Below are 18,653 nucleotides of genomic sequence, written 5' to 3'. Positions count from 1 at the left end.
GGGGTGCTGAACATGGTGGGTCACCACTCAGCTGTCATCTAACTCAGCGGCTCTCCACCAGGGGTATCCTGAGACATGAAGAGGTCTTCCAAGGGGTACCTCAACTCAGCTAGAGATTTAGCTGGTATTACAACAAGCTACAGAAAAAGCACTAACAAAATCAATTTCATACACCCAATGTCTTGTTTGTACTGCTTTAGCGTATACACTGAAATGTCCGTGCAATATTTATATTTCAATTGATTTATTTTATATAGACAGATTGTTAGATAGTGGTTTTCAGGTATCTAAAAGGGTGCTATAAGGAGGAGGGAGAAAAATTGTCCTCCTTGGCCTCTGAGGATAGAACAAGAAGCAATGGGCTTAAATTGAAACAAGAGAGGTTTAGGTTGGACATTAGGAAAAACTTCCTGACTGTCAAGGTGGTTAAACACTGGAATAAATTGCCTAGAGGGGTTATGGAATCTCCATCACTGGAGATATTTAAGAGCAGGTTAGACAGATACCAGTCAGGGATGATCTAGAGCAGTGTTTCTCAATCAGTGGTACGAGTACCCTTAGGGGTACTCAAGAGAAGTCTGGGGGGTACGTCAACACAACTGAAATTTGGAGAAAACTGAATTTTTGTATTAATTTGTAAAACACTTTATTATTTTTGTACTTTTTACACCCAAAAATTTCATCACCCGCCTGGCTATGATTAAGTTGTTTAAACAAATGTGTTGCAATGGTAGAAAAAAAATGTGTGTGTCTGAAAACTGTAGGTACTGGGGGTACTTCTAATTTTTTTTAAAAGGGGTACTTTATATTAAAAAAAGGTTGAGAAACACTGATCTAGACAGTGCTTTGTCTGGCTGTGAGAGCAGGGGACTGGACTCAAACACCTCTTGTGGTCCCTTCTGGTTCGAGTGTTCTGTGATTCTACAATATGTGCATGGTAAAAATGTGAAAGTCAGTGATTTTCTTTTTCCCCAGGAGCCATGTGCTGTGACCTGTTTGTGTATTTATGTCTGATGTTGTAAGCAAATAGTTTTTGTGTGAGGTGAAACTTGGGGTAAGACAAGACAAATGGGATGCCTGGCTACAGTAAGTGTGGAAACTCCGTGTCAATGACATTCATTCATTGCAATATTGTAGGGTCTCTGGCCTGGGACCATATTTGGGGGTGGGGTTATGACCCATCATCATGGCGGGGAGACAAGGGAGGAAGTGAAAGCACCAGGGAGTGCAATTGCAGCAGGTCAGGTCTCTCCCCTCACAGAGTCACTAATGCAGTATGAATATATATTCCAATATTAAGGCTAACCAGTGTCCCTTAAATGACCTGCCACATGATGTCAGAATATGTTAGTATTAGAGCTAAGTGGGTCTAACGTTGATTTAATTTTCTTTCTTTTGTATAGGAATTAGAGGACTTATCCAGCATTGCCCAGGCCCTTCAGGGCAGGGGGCTGACGGTGTGGGGGATGCAGGAGGCTGGGGATGTGTGTGTGGGAGGTGTGAGAGTGAGGTTTGGGGGTGAGGAGGGGCTCAGGGCAGGAGGTCCCATCTAATGGACTTTCTTTTCCCTCCCCCCAGCCAGCCAGGCCTTTTCTTCCCCCAAGTCTGTCAGGCCTGTGGGGCTTTCTCTTTCTTTCCAACCTCCCTGCCCGACAGGGGCCATCTCTCTCTTCCCAGAACCCCTGGCTGGCAGAGGCCTTTTCTCTCCCCCAGCACCCCTGTTGGCCTCTTCCCCTGTCCAGCAGGGCTTTCTACCCCTCCAGTGCTGCAGCCAAGGGCTGGTGGGGCAGCTACTTACTCAGGCAGGCAAGATGGCGATCCCCAGCTGGCCACTCTCTTGGTGCAGCTGTCCCAGTGGTTGCTCTGCAGAATAGCTCTCCCCTACACTTGCTGCCGTCAGTGGCTACTGTGAGTATCACATCCCTCCTTTGTGCCCTTTCCATGTTATAGAAAACAGTCCCATTCCAGGAACTTCTCATTGTCCTGGCACAGCCAAACCCTGACCTTGCTTTAAGTTAAGATAAGAGGAAGCTGCCTACCAAATGTGGTGGCCCTGGCTCTTACTGTTTAGGAGGAGCTCTTGAACAAATGGACTTGCAGAGATATGGGCTCACAGACAGACGCTCTCTAATATAGATATAGCTACAGTGCTTCTATTGGCTAATTGCTAAGTTATCTGACAAAAAACTAGAGTTTTCCAGTGCCTTAGCAGCTCCTGGAAAGAGGTGATGTGTGGAATGGAGGGGGAAGAGGTCAGTTCCGTTCTCCTCCCCCTTGAACAATCAGCTGCTTGACTTGTACTGAGCATGCTCAGTGACACTGCTGAAGCTGCTGTGCTCAGTCTGCCCCCCACGCTCTCGCTCTCCCCCTCCCCTTACATCACTACATACTCTCAGGTTGCCCCCCCATCTGCAAGCCCCTTGTAACACAGAGTCCTCCCCAAACAGTTAGGCCCCAACCCTTCTGCCATTCCACAGAGCTCCTGCCACCTCCTGCTCTGCACCCCCATAGACATTTCCCCATCCCCACCTCTTCCCTACAACCTTACATACCGCCTTTCCCTGCCCCCCAAACCATGCTCTGCCGCACAGTTCCTTCCTGAGGCCCAACCCAGGCTCCTTTCACTCTGCTGAGCCCCATCCTGTCCTTGCAGGCCCCTGCCCTCTCCCTCTCCCTTCCATCCCCTATGGTGTTTAGGGGTCACCACAGTGATGCCATTACAAAGGGGGGGCCTCTGATCCGGAATCTCCAGGCCTCTGGGGTTCTGGGGCCACCAGGACAGTCAGCCTGGGAAGTGAGCGCAGATGGGGACACGACAGAAGAAAGGAGGAGCTGAGGAAATTGGAACGCGGGGTCCCAAAAAGGGGGAGGTGGGGCAAACAAGCACCATGGACTATCTGACTGTGCCCATTGTGTCGGGCCTCCAGATGGAGAAGCCTCCATACAAGGAGGAGACGCCCCCTGTGTCCCAGATCTCCTCGCACATCACTTCTGCCTCCTCCACTCCCCCGAAGATAACAAAAGGTAATGGGGGACTCCCTGGACACTCCATCCTCCCACATGTCCACATACTCCCCCAACCTAGCCCCCAACCGTACCCCAGGGAAACTGCCTCCCTGTCCCCCTGCCCCTCAGCATCTCTCCCTGAGAGCCAAAGGTAAGATGGGGCTCCCCCTGCCATAGCGCACTTTACATCTTGCAACTCTTCACTCCATATTCCCCCAACCCCAAGACGCATCATCATGGTCTGAGGGCAGTCAGAGGGACTGTGACACTTTATTCACCCCCAAACCCTTATAGGGTGCCCCTGCCGTCTACACAGCCCCCTCCATGCAACCCACAGCCCGCCCTGCCCACTATATCTTGCATTTATCCTGTAGCTTCCCTATCATGGCTGATCTGGGGCATCTGTGCCTAGGCAAGCAGGACCCCCGACAGGGACGGAAGCGGATGGGCAAGATGGTCCTGTTGCAGAGTGTGTGGGAGAAGACTTTGCCCCAGCTGCTGACCCTGCGGGCCATCATCCGCAAGTTCACTGAGCTGCTGGCCTTCGAACTCTTCATCTTCACCGTGGTCGGCATCCACACGACCGTGCTGGTGGCGCAGACCTTTGCTGAAGTGCAGGTCCGCGGAGGTGAGGCTGCCCCCACCTGGTCTGGCCATGGGGTTCATCTCATTACCCCCTGCAAGTCATGGGGATTGTCCCATCACCACCCTGCCACTGCCTGGTCTGTCCATGGGGATCATCCCATTTCCCTATCCACACTGTCCCAGCCATGGAGAATGCCCCATCGCTTCCCAATCTCAGCCATGAGGATTGGACCCCCCCCCCCCCACTGTCTTCCACCCAGCCTGGGCCCCTCACCCACACTAGGACTCCTATCACCTACCCATAGGGTTGGCCTATTTCTCTCTGCCCACCTTGGGACATCCCAGTTCCCATTCACCCAGCACTGGTCTCCCCCATATCCCTGACTAGTCTGAGATGCTACACCTTCCTGGAGTTTCCCCCATTTCCCCATCCAAACATCCACCCAGGCCCAGCCTGAGGCAAGGAGAGCAAGGCGGTTGCCTTGGGCCCCGCGCTCTCAGGGCCCCACGTTGCCTGGTGCCTGCCTGTTCGGCTGCTCACTCGTTGCCCTGGCTGGGAACCACCCAACCACACGGTGCAGCCAACCACAACACACCACCTTGGGCCCCGCAAACTCTTTGGCCAGGCCTGCATCCACCTTCACTTCAGGGGGCAGCTCATGGCTATTGGGTATTGAGAGTATCTGTGACCTGGCCAAGATCAGAGCACCTGTGCTGGGCTCTACACAGACTCACCAGGAGTGACAGTCTCTGCCCTGAGGATCTCACCCTCCGTGAGACATGAGGAAACTGAGGTGGTGAGGACTTTGCCTCAGGTCACACAGGAGATCAGTAGCAGAGTTTGTGGCTTCCAGCTCCCTTGTGCTAACCACTGGCCACCCCTCTCCCCAAAGACAGAGAACCCAGGAGTCCTGGTTTCTTTACCCACTAGGCCATCCTGTCTGCATTCAGGGTGGGGCTGAGTCCAGCATGTGGGTACCCACTGCCACACAACAAGTGTTCTCTAGTCAGGCATGGGGGTCAAGAGCAGCATGGCCTAGTGGGTACATTCCCTCACAGCAGTCTGCTCTCCCCCCTCAGAATGGTTCTTCTCTGCCATGGATGCTGTTTTCCTGTGTGTGTACGTGCTGGAGGCACTGCTGAAAATCATCGCCCTGGACCTTGACTACTTCCGCAACCCTTGGAACGACATTGGTGAGTCATCATGTGAGGGGGTCAGGGGAACCCTTGCTGGGAACTGGGGCAGAATGATTTCCTGGGGCTGGGCCCATGCGGGGAGAGGCTGAGATGAGTCATCTGGCCTCTAGCATGTATGCAGGTGGCCTGGGGGTCAAGGCAGCATGGGGCAAGAGACGGGGCTGAGTGCTTGTGAGGGGTTGGTGTGCCTGGCCCTGGGAAGTGGCTATTGTGGGGGTGTTAGTGGTGGCCCTGCTCCTTGATGCTGCTGCTCTCTCCTCACCCCTTTCCCTCTCCCCACAGATTTTTTCATCATGATCATGATGATGCTGGACTTTGTGCTGCCGCTCCTCGTCTCCATGGGCCAAGCCACCCATAGTGATGCAAGCAGCCTCGTCCGCGTGCTCCGCGTCTTTAAGGGCATCCGAGCTGTGCGGGTCCTGAGGCTGCTGCTCACACTGCAGTCAGTGTCTGGTGGGCCCAGAGGTTGGGGGGGTGGGGAGCAAAGCACTGGGCAGTGAAGATGGGGCCCTGCTGCGGGCCTGGGTGCTGTCCCTTTGCTATGACCCCTGCCTTTTCCCTTCCTCCCTCTTCTTGCTCTTTCCCTGCCTCTCTGGGTGGCCTTTGCCACTGGGTGCCTTGCCCCTCTCCCTGTCCCCCAGGGGATGAGGCCTCACCCTAAGCTGCCATGCCCCTGCTGACCCCAGTGCCATCCCCTGGGTAACCTCACCCTGCCCCCCATGTGCCCTGGAACACCCCCCACGAGTGGGCCCTCTTCTGGCTAGTGCCCCTGTCACCAAAGTGTGGGGGAGTCACTGGGCCCTGCATCCCCCTCTGGAGCCAGATGTGAGTCTCAGCCAGCAGGCAGAACAGGGTTATTAGTTGACAGCGACACAGCATAGAACAGACTTGTCAGCACAGGAACCAGAAGCAGCCTGCACCATCCATCCTGGGGAGAGGGCCCCCAGAGCTAGGCCTGGATCTTGTCTTGCACGCCAAGATGACCATTCTGGGCAGCCTCCCAGCCAGGCTCTTCCTCCAGTCTTTGTCCTGGTTCCTGGGAAAAAGGTGACACTTGGCGGTACCTTCCCCTGGGCTCAGGTTAGGAAGAGCATCAGCCATTGTGCACAAGATAGAATTCCCATTACCATCTAGGTATTGGTGCAGTGCCCTGGGAAACTGAGGCACACACCTGGGATTACTATAGGACAGTAGAACTCACATGCAACATAACAAGGTGAATAAAATCCCATGGGCTTCTGCAGCCCTGAAGCCCCCCCACAAAGCCTCTGTCTCTGCCCACAGGATCCTGGAGAACCTGCAGGAACTGACGAGCACCTTTGCACTGTCCGGCCCGTCCATTGGGGCCATCCTGCTGCTGATGTTCACCTTTCTCTGTATCCTGCAATGTTGTGGGATGGGCTCTGTCCTTCCCCAGGAGAGAGATGGGGGTACTATGGAATGAGGGGGCCCAGTGGTAGCTCTTTCCCTGCGGTGTGGGGTGCACAATGGGGGTGCTCTCCCTGCAGGGAGGGGATACTGCCTGCAGCTGGGAGAGGCAGAGAGAGCTCTCTCCCTGTGGGGTGGGGGATGCAGTAGGGACTCCCTCTCTGGATTATGGGGAGGGCGCAGTGGGGACTCTCTTTGCAGGGTGGGAGGGATGAAGTGGGGGATCTCTCTGGAATGTGAGGGGGCACAGCAGGGGCTCTCTCCCTGGGGATACCTGATGCTCCCCCAGGCTGAGAGGCACCACAACTTGTCTTAACATGAGGCAGCCCTGTCTTTACCTACTATAGACCAGATCCCTAAACCCACCAGGAGCTGACAGCAGCAGCCTGGCTCCAGGCCCCCCCTTCCAGTCCCACTCTCTCTGTAGGGCATGCCAGGCACACCCCAGCCACCGGAGCATGTCCCGTAGCATCCAGCCACTGGATGCCCCAGAGTCACCAGGCCTATGGTTCCCAAAGGAGCTGTACAAGACAGCTGATAAGAATCAGTTGAGACCCATCCCTTTACCTGGCACCACAGCACTTGCATTTATAGTGCAACTCTAAGGCTACATCTAGACTGGCATGATTTTCCGCAAATGCTTTTAATGGAAGAGTTTTCCATTAAAAGCATTTGCGGAAAAGAGCGTCTAGATTGGCACGGATGCTTTTCTGCAAAAGCACTTTTTGTGGAAAAGCATCCGTGGCCAATCTAGATGTGCTTTTGCGCAAAAAAGCCCCAATCGCCATTTTCGCAATCAGGGCTTTTTTGCAGAAAACAAATCTCAGCTGTCTACACTGGCCCTTCTGCGCAAAAGGACTTTTGCCCGAACAGGAGCAGCATAGTATTTCCGCAAGAAGCACTGATTTCAGACAGTAGGAAGTCAGTGTTCTTGTGGAAATTCAAGTGGCCAGTGTAGACAGCTGGCAAGTTTTTCCACAAAAGCAGCTGCTTTTGCGGAAAAACTTGCCAGTCTAGACACAGCCTAAGTATATTGCACTGTGAAGTGCAGTGTCCAAGAATGGTGATTCCAGGGATGGAGTAGGAATATTGGAAACAAATGGTGACAAACAAAACCCCTGCCTACTTCCTATGCTTCAGTTTAACTCCCAGGGGTCCCGCCTGTGCAAGAACCTTGTCTCACCCAACAGTCTCCCCAGCATCTTCCCCCAAGACTGCCTAAGATCCCGACTGTTTTCTCTGTCCCCAAATATAGCCAAGCAAACCTTTGCAGTGCACCTCGAGATATGGTATCCCCCTACTTATCAGCTTTTCTCTTCCTGTTGGTACGTAAGAACTTCAGAAATAAACTATCATCTGCAGTCAGTTCAGACTGGTGCTATGTGAACGAGCCAGTACCCAGTCACCATGCAGACAGACCCATGGCTAAGCAGCCCATGTCTGACAAAACCCGTTTTTCCACCTTGGTGCCAGTCCCCCTAAACACAGGCTCAGACCACACTGCCAGTGCAGAACTCTGCCTGCCTTTTGCCATGGTAGCCTGGTGACGTTGGCTTGCATCTGAGATCTCGCACGGTGTTCCCGGGTGACCTAGACGCCAGGTGTCAATCTCTGCAGGTTTCAGTAGCCCCTCTAGACCCACTCTCCAGTCAGCTTTGGGAGGCCTTTGGCTCACAGTGTTGTTGCTCCTTAGCCCTTTGCCCCCAGTCATGTTCTCAGTGGTGCTGCATGACCTGTTCCAAAGCTCAGACCCCCAGCACTTCGGGGAGCTCTTTGATACCATCTTCACCCTCTTCCAGCTCTTCACACTGGACGACTGGTCCTTCATCTACCTGGACTGCGTCCAAACGGGTGAGACACCTTCCCCTCTCCCCCCCACAGGCTGGCAGGAGGCTGGGTTCTATCCCCACACTGGGAGGGAAGTGGAATATTAGTGCTTAGAGCAAGAGGGACAAAGGGCTGGGAGCCAGGGCTTGTGGGTTGGAGCCCCCAGTTCTGGGAAGGGAGTGGGGGGTTAGTGGGTTATATCCAGAGGGGCTGGGAACCAAGGCTCCTAGGTTCTTTACCTGAAACTGCTCCCTGCTCAACTGGAGCTTGACCTTCTCTTTCAGGTGCCTCATACATTATCTTCTTCCTCATGGCCTACATCATCATCGAGTACTTCACCTTCCTCAAGTGAGGCCAGCTCCTTTGGCACACTGGTTCTCTCCTCACCCAGCTCCCCCATTCCTTCAGCCTACGTCCATCTCCCTCTGCCCTCCCCACACCTCCCTAGCACTCAGACCCTGGAGAGGGAAATGGCTCAATAGTCCCCCCTCCCCCCAGGGCCTGATTAAAGCCCGTGTCCTGTAGAGGTGAAAGAACCCATGTCCCACTCTCTCTCAGCCTGGTGATTGCTGTCCTGGTGGACAATTTCCAGTTGGCCCTGATCAAGCGTCAAGAGCTGCAGAAACAGAAGGTGCCTCTCCCCACAGCCTGAGGAATGGGGGCAGTAGGCACGGGAGGGGGTTGTCTCAGCAGCCCAGCTACTCCAGCACAGGGGGGCTAGGGGTAGACCAGACTCCTGACTTCCAGGCCAGCTCTGGGAGGGTAATGGTCTTTCCCAGTTATAGTGGGAGGGGCGGGGGGGGCTGGAGGGGACAGGCTTTCTAGATTCTATCCCTGGCTTGGGGAGAGGAGTAGCTCTAGTGTTTAGAGTGGGGGGAAGGAGGATGAGGGAGCCTTGGTCCTGTCCCTGACTCCCTCCATCATGCCTGAGTTTCCCCCACTGACAAGGGGAAACTGGCTTTGCAGGCCCATGTTTAATGCTGGCATTGTTCCCCCCCTTGAATTACAGACTCTGTTGCAGCCCAGGGTGAGCAGCATAGAAGATATCGTATCAAGAAAGCCAGGCCAGGGTAAGCTCTCGTCCCCCTAGATCTGGCTGCTGGGGGACACTTCAAAGGGGCAGTGTGAATCCCCCTCCTCTGGGTGGCTGAGGGAATGGGTGATACCAGGTGGGATGGGTTTATAGGTCTGACCTCCAGATACCAAGCTAGACTCCCTAAGTGCCTGCACTGTGGGGAACCCCCTCTGGGGCACCGTGTCTCTATGACTTATTCAGCTTCCAGTCACTGGGGCAAGAGGGCTCCAAGCCGTGGGTGAGACCCAGCAATCTCATCTCATCCACATGCCACTCCCTGCTGTGGGTTGCTGGCAGTGGTGGGATTTTCCTCCCATCATGAGGAAAGAGTCCTATTGCTGGAGTCCTATGGAGGTTTCTCTCTCCACTTACAGAGGGGCAGAAGGCCACGAAGCTGGAGGATGATGAGGCCATCTTGGCTCAGCTCATCAAGAACATGGAAGTCAGCAAGAGGTGAGGGGGACCCCATGGCACAGCCTCTCCCGTCTACCCTGTATGGGTAGCCAACATGGAACACGCCCCAGTGGGGAAATGGGCCCCTCCAGTCAGCTCAGTGGGTCTATCCAACCTGGTGTCCCCACATCCAATCTAGGGGCCCATCACACCCACAGGCAATGTTCCCTCTTCACTTTTTCCACCTGTGTGCAGAATACATTTGTTATGTGCACTGAGGCATGTGCACCACTAATAGATGCCCATGCTTCCAGCTGTGGGTGCTCTGCTAATCAGCCAGGTGACACCTGAATCTCTCCTGGGCAGCCACCCAAGCACTCAGTTTACAGAGAACACTGCCCACAGGCCCATCTGGCCTGGTATCCCACCCATCAGACCTAGGGGCCCAACTGCCCTGGGTCTCCCCACCCATCACAGGCCCATCCAGCCTGGTAGCCCCTCTCGCATCAGATCCACAGGCTCATCTGCAATGCTATCCCTCACCACAGGTCAGTTCCAGGGGGCCCTGGCAGGAGGGATTCTGTAGGCAACAACCCTAAGAGAAGCAGGCCCCGACCAATGTTCCCTCTAATTTTCCATGTGTGGAATAAATGTTTGCACACGAGGCATGTGTAGATGTGTACCATCAGTAGGAACACATGCTGCTGGTTGTGGATGCTCTATTAGCTGGGTGGCATTTGCCTCTCTCCTGGGCGGCTGCCCAAGTACTTGGCTTCCAGGGAACGCTGGCCCTGACCCAAGGGAGGTCACTGTCCCACCTCAGCAGGGAGAAGCAGCTGCTCTTCACCTACCTGCAGCAGATGGCATCCATTGAGCATCTCCAGCAGAAGTTCCGCTCCCAGGCTGCCACTACCGATAAGATTATTGACAGCTTCTTTGAGGTGGGGGATACCAGTATTAGGTATGGGGAGGGAGCGGCCGAGGGGCCTGCGCCAGGAGGAGGAGGGAGGGTTATTAGGCTGGTGGGGCCCAGGGGTCTGGGCCAGGAGGAGGGAGGGATACTGGGCTGGCAAATCCCAGGGATCTGATTTCAAGTAGCAGCAAAGGGAGCAGGACACAGGGTATGATGGACCTAAAGCTAGGAAGCCATCAGTAGCCACTGTGCTGCCAACGGCAGCTGTCCAGGACCACTGGGGTGGGGCTCAGTTTGGGGGACCCCCAGGTGCCACAAGCTCCATTGCAGAAGGCACCATGCTGCCTTGTCCACACTGGCAGGGATCAGCAAGGGAACTCCAGGGGCCCAGGATTCTACTTGCTCCCCTCTGTTGCTTGCAGACTGCTGAGCAGGACTTTTCCCGCCGCTGAAGAGGTCGGGTTGCCCCTGCGGTGGGGAAGGATGTGCCCAGAGGCCCCGGCACTGTGTGAGGCTAGCCAGGCCCCAGATCCAGCCCTCACCCAGAGATGGCCATGGCTGTCATTAAAAGGTTCCTGGCCCCCAGCATGCAGGGAAATGGTGTGTGCAGACTAGTGAATGGGAGGGGAAGGATGCCAGGCCACCCACGTCTTCCCCCTGCTTGGGGCCCTGCACTCGTAAGATCTTGCCCCAGCTCTGACGCTGCTCCAAAGTACTCTGGCTTCTGCCCTCCCTGAACATGTGGCATGCAGAAGATCAGTGACAGGTCCCTGCAGCCCCTGGCCTAGACAGATGAGCCAGTAGGGAAGCATTTCTAAGGGCCAGCACTGCAGCCACTCAGCCTGCCCGCCCTGGGGGAGGTCACCACCTGTCCAGGGATCCCTGTTAAACCAGTCGCAGGGGCTTTGGGAACCTCACAGAGGCCAACTGAGGTCAGTGGCTGGGAGCGATGCCAGACAGATTTAGAGGGGAGTGAGGGGCAGAGGTTTAGCAGTGAGGGGGATGCCCCTGGAATGCTCCATCCCTTGGGGGCTGTACACCTAGACTGTGCAGCTCTAAACACCATGCTCTGCTTCCATGCCCAGGCCTGGCCAGTGCCAGGAATGCCTGCAGGGGACTGGGCTGGACTCATAATGCCCCCCCTCCCTCCCGAATCAGACAAATTGCTCTACAGGCACCTTGGGCTGGGAGCCTTTATTGGAGACCACTGGGAACAGGGTGTCTGAGGGACAGTTACCTGTGATAGGGACTGGTAAGATGGCTCCAGCCTCTTTCCTGCTTGGCCAGGCCAGGGGAGAGCTGTGCAAATGCTGCAGACCAGCAGGTTCAGCTCTGGGGTTGCAGAAGGGCAGCCTTGTGCTGCTAGGGATTGGAAAGGAGCAGAACTGGGAACCACAACAGATTAGTGCAGTTGGGAGGGCACTGGGCTGGGAGCCAGGGCTCTGGGCCCCAAACTGGTGCCTGTTTACCCTCCCACCGTGGGCCTGTTAAGGCTGTGCGTCGTCAGGGCAGCGACTGTCTCAGTCTGTATTTGGAACAATGGGGCTCCAGCTGCATCGTGCCCAGTGCAACAGGTCCCCTCAGTCTCAGCTGGAGCCTGCCCAGTGCTTGGCACAACAGTCCCCACAGCTGCAGAGTCCAGTGCAGACAGGGCTCAGATGGGACACAGGGTCACCCCCGGGCAGCGTCAGGACCCATGTCAGATGGAGGTGCCAGTAACCCATGGGGCAGAGCAGTGCTTGACACTCACCCCTCAGCAGGAGAGGCAAAGCCAGAGTCAGCTCCCCTGTAGGGCCATCCGGAAGGAAACCTGCAATCAGAGAGGAATCAGAGATGACATGGGCCAGGCCTCCAATGGGACAAACCCAGAGCAATTTTGTGTCCTCCCTCTAGCCCCTTGCAATGCCTGACAGCTGCGGGAGATGGGGTGGGAAATGATCCCTGACTCTCAGCCACAGACTGGCCAGCACAAATTCACTCCCCTTCTCACAAGCCTGAGGCTGCCAGCTCAACAAGCAGCAATGACTGGAGCAGAACTGCCTAAGCTTGGGATAAACTGATTATGGAGCAGGGTGCTAGGCTACTGGGTTACAGTGTGAAGGCTGGGAAACAGGACCTGGGTTCCACCCCCAGTACTAGGAGAGGAGAGGGATCTAGTGGTTAGAGCAGGGGGGACGGTCTGGGATCCAAGACTTCTGAGTTCTGCCCCGGCTCTCCTGCTGACTCTCAAAGTGACTTTGGGTGAGTCCCTTCCCTCTCTTGGTGCCTATTTTCTTTCCATCATTTGTCTGTTCAGACTGAGCTGTTGGAGCAGGGCCTGTCTCCCTTCCCCTGTATGCTGTGAATTCAGCCATTTACTTCTTGTCCTACTCCAGTTGGGCATGGAGAACAATCACTCACCTTCCTCTTTACCACAGCCCTTTCTATACATATATTTGAAGACTTATGTCCCCCTTCAGTTCTCTTCCCTAAACATAACCCATTCTTTCAACTGTTCCTCACAAATCCTTGTTCTCCTCTGCACTCCCCAGTTCAGAGCTTTCCTAAAGTGTGGGGCACAAGACAGAACCCAGCTCTCCTGCAGAGGCGCCACGGTGCTGAGCAGAGCATTTACCTCCATGTCTTACATCTGCCCCTCCTGCTAACAGAGCCCAAAATGACAGAGACTTTTTTCCATCAGCATCATGCTCTTGGCTTATGTTTAATGTGATCGACTCCACCCCAGAGCCTTTCCTGCAGCTCTGCAGCCTACCCAGGATGCCTCCATTTGGTAGCTGTGCCTTTTAGCATTTAGAAAAGGATGGAGTACTGCACACTGCCATGCACCTTGCTCCTTTCAGACCAGGTCTCCAGGTTATCGCCAGCATTTTTCATTCTAATTCTGTGCACCAAAGTGCTTGCAGCTCCTCCCAGCATGGCATCATCTGCACATTTTAACAATCATGCTCTTCACTCCATCAGCCAAGGCATTAGTGCAAATACTGAATAGCACTGGATCCAGGACAGATGCCTGCACAGCCCCACTGGATATAACCTCCTAGTCTGACAGGGAACCATGGAGAACCGCTCTGAGGATGGTCCTCCAACCAGTTGTGCAGCCACATTATAGCAATTTCATCTAGAAAACATGTCCCTAGTTTACTTTGAGACTGTCCAGGATTGCATCAAAAGCTTTCCTAAAGCCCAGATATCTTGTCTACTGCTTCCTTCTTATCCCCTAGGCCAGTGACCCCGGCAAAGAAGGACATTACATTGGTTTGGTATGATTTGTTCATAGCAAAGCTACATTGGTTACTACGTATTACCCCATTATCGCCTAGGTGCTTACAAACTGCGGCATAGACACACAGGCTGGCCTCAGCACCTGGCTGCTTCGAGCAGCGTGTGGGGCTGTGGCAGCCAGGGAGCCTGCCTCAGGGTCCTGCTAGGCTACAGAGGGCCCAATCCAAATGTTTGGTGGGCCAGATCTGTCCCACAGGCTGTATTTAGCCTGCCCCTGCTCCAACGGCTCTTAGATTGCTGCAACTAATTCCTCGAAAAACACTGGGCAATTTTCATCAGGCCCTGGCAACTGGAATACATATTGCTTAATAATATTACAGAATCACAGAACTGCAGGGCTGGAATAGTCCTCAAGAACTTATCAAGTCCAGTACGCTGCACTGAACCAGGACCAAGTAAAACCCAGATCATCCCTGACAAGTATTTGTCCAGCCTATTCTTAACAACCTCCCTGATGGGGATTCCACAATCTCCCCCACTCTACAGCTTAACTACCATTAAGTTAGGAAGTTTTCCTAGTATCTTCTACCCCAAATCTCTCTTGCTACACATTTAGCCCTGACCTTCTATCCTACCTTCAGTGGAGATGGAGAACGTTGATCTCTTTACAAGAGCATAAAGACTAACGCATACCCCCTTCTCCCACCAATCTCTTTTAATCTGTTTTTCCCTAGCCTGGTCTGAGATCCTTTCCCCTTGCTAATAGTAACTGTGTTAAGCATCTGGTCCCAGTGAACTTTTTAGTGATGAGTGAAGCAAAAAAAGGCATTAAACACTTCAACCGTCTCTCCTCTCCTCCATTATAAGTTCTCCTCCCCGGTTGAGTAATGACCTACGCTTCCCTTAGTCTTCCTCTTATTTCTTGAGTATTTAGAGACTCTCTTCTTGTCCAATGTCAACCACAGAGCTGGAAACAGAACCCAGGAGTCCTGCACCCCAGCACCCTACACATTATACCAGTCAGCTGCTGTAGGCAACATGGCTGGGATCCTGGCACTGCTTGCCCTTCAGCATGGGGTTGGCTCCTGAACCCACCTTCAGAAAACAACTGGCTTGGCAAAGGGCTCAGTCCCGAGAGCTCTTCTCTTGAAGGCCACTCCATCCCCAGGAAGAGTGGACACCAGGAGCGGGCACAGCCAGACGAGGTGCCACCTGTCCCCCAATGCCTCTTGCAGGTTGTGGTGCCAGCCCAGGTCATAGCAGCGGTTCTCCCCAAACCACTCTCTGACCGTCTGGCCACGCAGGCTCAGCAGCACATGGAAGAACAGGAAACCGGAGCAGAAAAGGAAACCGACCACACAGGTGTCAGCCAAGAAAGCATACATGAAAGTCGAGGTGCTCACCTGGCCTGGAGAAACACAAGGGGGAGCTGTCAGTGGTAGGGCAACTAGGAGCCAGGCATCCCCCAGAAACAAGCAGGCCTTGGCATGTTCCCATTAACCCTGCTCTGCTCCCTGTTCCACTAACATGCAGCTGCCTCTGAGGTAGAGCACAGGAACTGTTTATAGAGAGATATCACAGTTGCCTCAGAGGAACGGGCTGTGAGGTTTCTAAGAAACTGGCTATGCAGGAAAAGCCCTGAAGGTATGCAACACAGCCCACAATCTGCAAAAGCAACATCTGATTTAGAGGTGCCTCAGTTTCCAAGATGTCCCAAATGGCTCTATTTTTAGAGGGTAGAGCATCAGCAATCTATACATCAGGGCCCTTTATGGAGCCTCTGGCTCATACCCAGAATCACCAAATCTTGGGCAGATGTTCCCGAGGCTCAGCCTCAACTCACAAAGTTTTTTATCTGGATATTTCCCAAGATGTTTTAATAAAACTATCTGAGAACAGTTTGATTCCAGAGGAACCAGTGGTGCCCAGCCCCCACATGTGGACAGACTTCTCCCAGCAGATTCTGCCACAGCTGTACCCGTCAGCAGCATGAGCCATGGCACGAAGAGGAGGAGGATGCTGTGCAGGGTGACTCCTTCATTCAGCAGGGCCATGAAGATGTCAGCATTGAGCAGGCTGGCGTAGAGCAGGGCCACCCAGCCATGCAGTAGGAGGCACAGGAAGTAACGGTAGTTACGGTAGCCCACGCACTGGCCCAGCAGCACACAGTGGTGGTCCCGGCGCAACATGCACACATTGCAGGTGTAGCAGTGGTGGCAGCGGGGGGGCACATGGGACTGACAGGTGTAGCAGTACCTGGAAGGGAAACAGGGAGATGATGCAGCGTCTCCCTGCCACAGCCTTCCAATACTATATGGTACTGTACTGTCCCTGGGGCTGGAAATAAGAGTGGCAGCTGCGATTCCCTAGCAAAGAACAATGGGCAACTGTCTTCATCCCAATCCCAGGCCACTGCAACCTCCAGCTTGTAGAAAAGCTCTCACACACGCAGCAACCAGCAGTGTCGGTGACAGAGGTCAGGCACCAGCCTAATGGCACTAAAGTTTACCTGGCACTGAGCTGCAGCTGTCTCAGGGTCCCTTGCCAGTGCTGAGATGCTGCCACCTCTGGAGTGGGGAATGGGGCTATTTATACAGGGTCCCTGGCCCGGCAAGGAGATGCAGCCACCTCCGGGGTGGGGAGTGGGGCTGTTTATACAGGGTCCCTGGCCCGGCAAGGAGATGCAGCCACCTCTGGGGTGGGGAGTGGGGCTGTTTATACAGGGTCCCTGGCCCGGCAAGGAGATGCAGCCACCCCTGGGGTGGGGAGTGGGGCTGTTTATACAGGGTCCCTGGCCCGGCAAGGAGATGCAGCCACCCCTGGGGTGGGGAGTGGGGCTGTTTATACAGGGTCCCTGGCCCGGCAAGGAGATGCAGCCACCTCTGGGGTGGGGAATGGGGCTGTTTATACAGGGTCCCTGGCCCGGCAAGGAGATGCAGCCACCCCTGGGGTGGGGAGTGGGGCTGTTTATACAGGGTCCCTGGCCCGGCAAGGAGATGCAGCCACCCCTGGGGTGGGGAGTGGGGCTGTTTATACAGGGTCCCTGGCCCGGCAAGGAGATGCAGCCACCCCTGGGGTGGGGAGTGGGGCTGTTTATACAGGGTCCCTCGCCGGTGCTGAGCCGAAGCCGCCTCGCTCGGTGCCAGCCGTACTCACGCCCAGCCCTGCCCCACGGCGCCCCCGGGCAGCATGACGCCGCCGATGCTCGGGCTGGTGGTGACGAAGAGGCCCATGTTGCCCAGCACGTTGGCCAGGAGGAAGAGCAGGGCCGGCAGGTGCAGGGCCAGGGCCGGGCCCCCCGCCCGGAGAAGCAGGCCCAGCAGCTCCGCGCACAGGGCGCCCACCAGGCCCAGCGTCGCGCACAGCGGCAGGAGCCGCGCGCCGCAGCCCGCCGACAGGGCTGCCATGGAGCGGGCGGGCCGGGGTCTCGGCTTCCGCTTCTTGCTTCGTGCGGCGGCGCGTCCAACCAATCAGAGGCGAGAAGCGCCTCTTTGCCCAACCTTCCTTCTGACGGACACCGCGGTCGACCAGTCACAGTGCCTGGGGAGGTCACGGTGCCCAGTTAGGGGAATGGGGGGGGTCACAATGCCCTGGGGGTCAGAGCGCCCAGTTAGGGGAATGGGGGGGTCACAATGCCCTGGGGGTCAGAGCGCCCAGTTAGGGGAATGGGGGGGTCACAATGCCCTGGGGGTCAGAGTGCCCAGTTAGGGGAATGGGGGGGTCACAATGCCCTGGGGGTCAGAGCGCCCAGTTAGGGGAATGGGGGGGTCACAATGCCCTGGGGGTCAGAGCGCCCAGTTAGGGGAATGGGGGGGTCACAATGCCCTGGGGGTCAGAGCGCCCAGTTAGGGGAATGGGGAGGTCACAATGTCCTGGGGGTCAGAGTGCCCAGTTAGGGGAATGGGGGGGTCACAATGCCCTGGGGGTCAGAGCGCCCAGTTAGGGGAATGGGGGGGGGTCACAATGCCCTGGGGGTCAGAGCGCCCAGTTAAGGGAATGGGGGGGTCACAATGCCCTGGGGGTCAGAGTGCCCAGTTAGGGGAATGGGGGGGTCACAATGCCCTGGGGGTCAGAGCGCCCAGTTAGGGGAATGGGGGGGTCACAATGCCCTGGGGGTCAGCGCCCAGTTAAGGGAATGGGGGGTCACAATGCCCTGGGGGTCAGAGTGCCCAGTTAGGGGAAGGGGGGGTCACAATGTCCTGGAGGTCAGAGTGCTCAGTTAAGGGAATGGGGGGGGTTACAATGCCCTGGGGTCACAGTGCCCTGTTAAGGGAATGGGGGGGTCACAGTGCCCTGGGGGGGTCAGAGTGCCCAGTTAGGGGAATGGGGTCACAGTGCCTGGGGGGGTCACGGTGCCCAGTTAAGGAAATGGCGGGGTCAGAGTGCCCTGGGGGGTCAGAGTGCCCAGTTAGGGTAGTGGGATCACTGTGCCCATGGATTACAGATCAAATTAGCAGAGCTTTGCCCTTTCTGAAGATGGCCACCCTCCCCCTTGGTTCCCAGGCCTAAGCCCATATTTCTGGCCTGTTATTCCAGCTCAATGCAGTCCAGCCCTGTCCTGGAAGTTCATTTGGTGGTAACTCTGATGGGTTGCTGGTTTGGCACAGAGCCTCCGGTGTCAAATGCAGGCTTGGAGACACAATGCTGTCGGTGTGGGATGCCACAGCTTGTGGTGGGACAGGGGGTGCTGGACAGTGCCTTGAAGTCCCCAAACCAAGTTGTGCTGGTGGGAGCAAACTCCATTTTTGGGGAGGCAGCCAATCTTTTAAATGGGCCTGATTTGTAAAAGGTGGGAGTTCTGGATTTGGGTCCCAGAAAATTTGGGTCCTCCTTTGAAGTTTCCTCTGCCCCTTCCAACCAGTAACCTCTTCTGTGAGCTCTCATCCTGCGCTGCTGGCCTGGCTGCTAATAATAGCCTTGCTGTAACTGGAGCCACAGCATGGGGAGTGAGTGCTCCAACACCTCCTTCACTGCTGCTGCAGTGGGGGAAATCATGTCAACTCTCCC

The 18,653-nt window shown here is 55.3% G+C and overlaps 2 protein-coding genes across 2 annotated transcripts; one reads left to right on the top strand and one right to left on the bottom strand.

Annotated features, from left to right (window-relative positions):
* Window positions 1-2,804: 2,804 nt before the first annotated feature.
* Window positions 2,805-11,464, top strand: CATSPER1 (cation channel sperm associated 1). The gene is made up of 12 exons (XM_025182191.2): window positions 2,805-3,024; window positions 3,419-3,634; window positions 4,672-4,785; window positions 5,071-5,230; window positions 6,073-6,164; window positions 7,924-8,067; window positions 8,328-8,391; window positions 8,602-8,674; window positions 9,053-9,113; window positions 9,493-9,571; window positions 10,335-10,452; window positions 10,847-11,464. Exons 1-12 carry the CDS (start codon window positions 2,805-2,807, stop codon window positions 10,874-10,876), a joined length of 1,371 nt encoding a protein of 456 aa, XP_025037976.2. The 3' UTR covers window positions 10,877-11,464.
* A 139-nt stretch (window positions 11,465-11,603) lies between these two features.
* ZDHHC24 (zDHHC palmitoyltransferase 24) lies at window positions 11,604-17,105 on the bottom strand. Its single transcript, XM_075939278.1, has 4 exons — window positions 16,803-17,105; window positions 15,625-15,902; window positions 14,742-15,054; window positions 11,604-12,234 (listed from the first exon to the last, which is right to left on the bottom strand). Exons 1-3 carry the CDS (start codon window positions 17,051-17,053, stop codon window positions 14,744-14,746), a joined length of 840 nt encoding a protein of 279 aa, XP_075795393.1. The 5' UTR covers window positions 17,054-17,105; the 3' UTR covers window positions 11,604-12,234; window positions 14,742-14,743.
* Window positions 17,106-18,653: the final 1,548 nt, after the last annotated feature.

This window comes from Pelodiscus sinensis, chromosome 11 (genome assembly GCF_049634645.1).
Source record: "Pelodiscus sinensis isolate JC-2024 chromosome 11, ASM4963464v1, whole genome shotgun sequence".
Lineage (NCBI taxonomy): Eukaryota > Metazoa > Chordata > Testudines > Trionychidae > Pelodiscus > Pelodiscus sinensis.
Note: the sequence above shows the minus strand (reverse complement) of the source record. Positions and strands in the feature narration are given on the sequence as shown.

What these genes read in the sequence shown, in the direction of transcription:
- ZDHHC24 (XM_075939278.1), bottom strand. Translation starts at nt 17,053, where the DNA reads ATGGCAGCCCTGTCGGCGGGCTGCGGCGCGCGGCTCCTGCCGCTGTGC. An exon ending in GCCGTGGGGCAGGGCTGGGC is followed by an intron (nt 15,903 to 16,802) that starts GTGAGTACGGCT and finishes TTTCCCTTCCAG; the next exon opens with GTACTGCTACACCTGTCAGT. An exon ending in ATGGCTCATGCTGCTGACGG is followed by an intron (nt 15,055 to 15,624) that starts GTACAGCTGTGG and finishes GTGTTTCTCCAG; the next exon opens with GCCAGGTGAGCACCTCGACT.
- CATSPER1 (XM_025182191.2), top strand. Translation starts at nt 2,805, where the DNA reads ATGGGGACACGACAGAAGAAAGGAGGAGCTGAGGAAATTGGAACGCGG. An exon ending in AGGCTGCTGCTCACACTGCA is followed by an intron (nt 5,231 to 6,072) that starts GTCAGTGTCTGG and finishes CTCTGCCCACAG; the next exon opens with GATCCTGGAGAACCTGCAGG. An exon ending in TTATTGACAGCTTCTTTGAG is followed by an intron (nt 10,453 to 10,846) that starts GTGGGGGATACC and finishes TGTTGCTTGCAG; the next exon opens with ACTGCTGAGCAGGACTTTTC.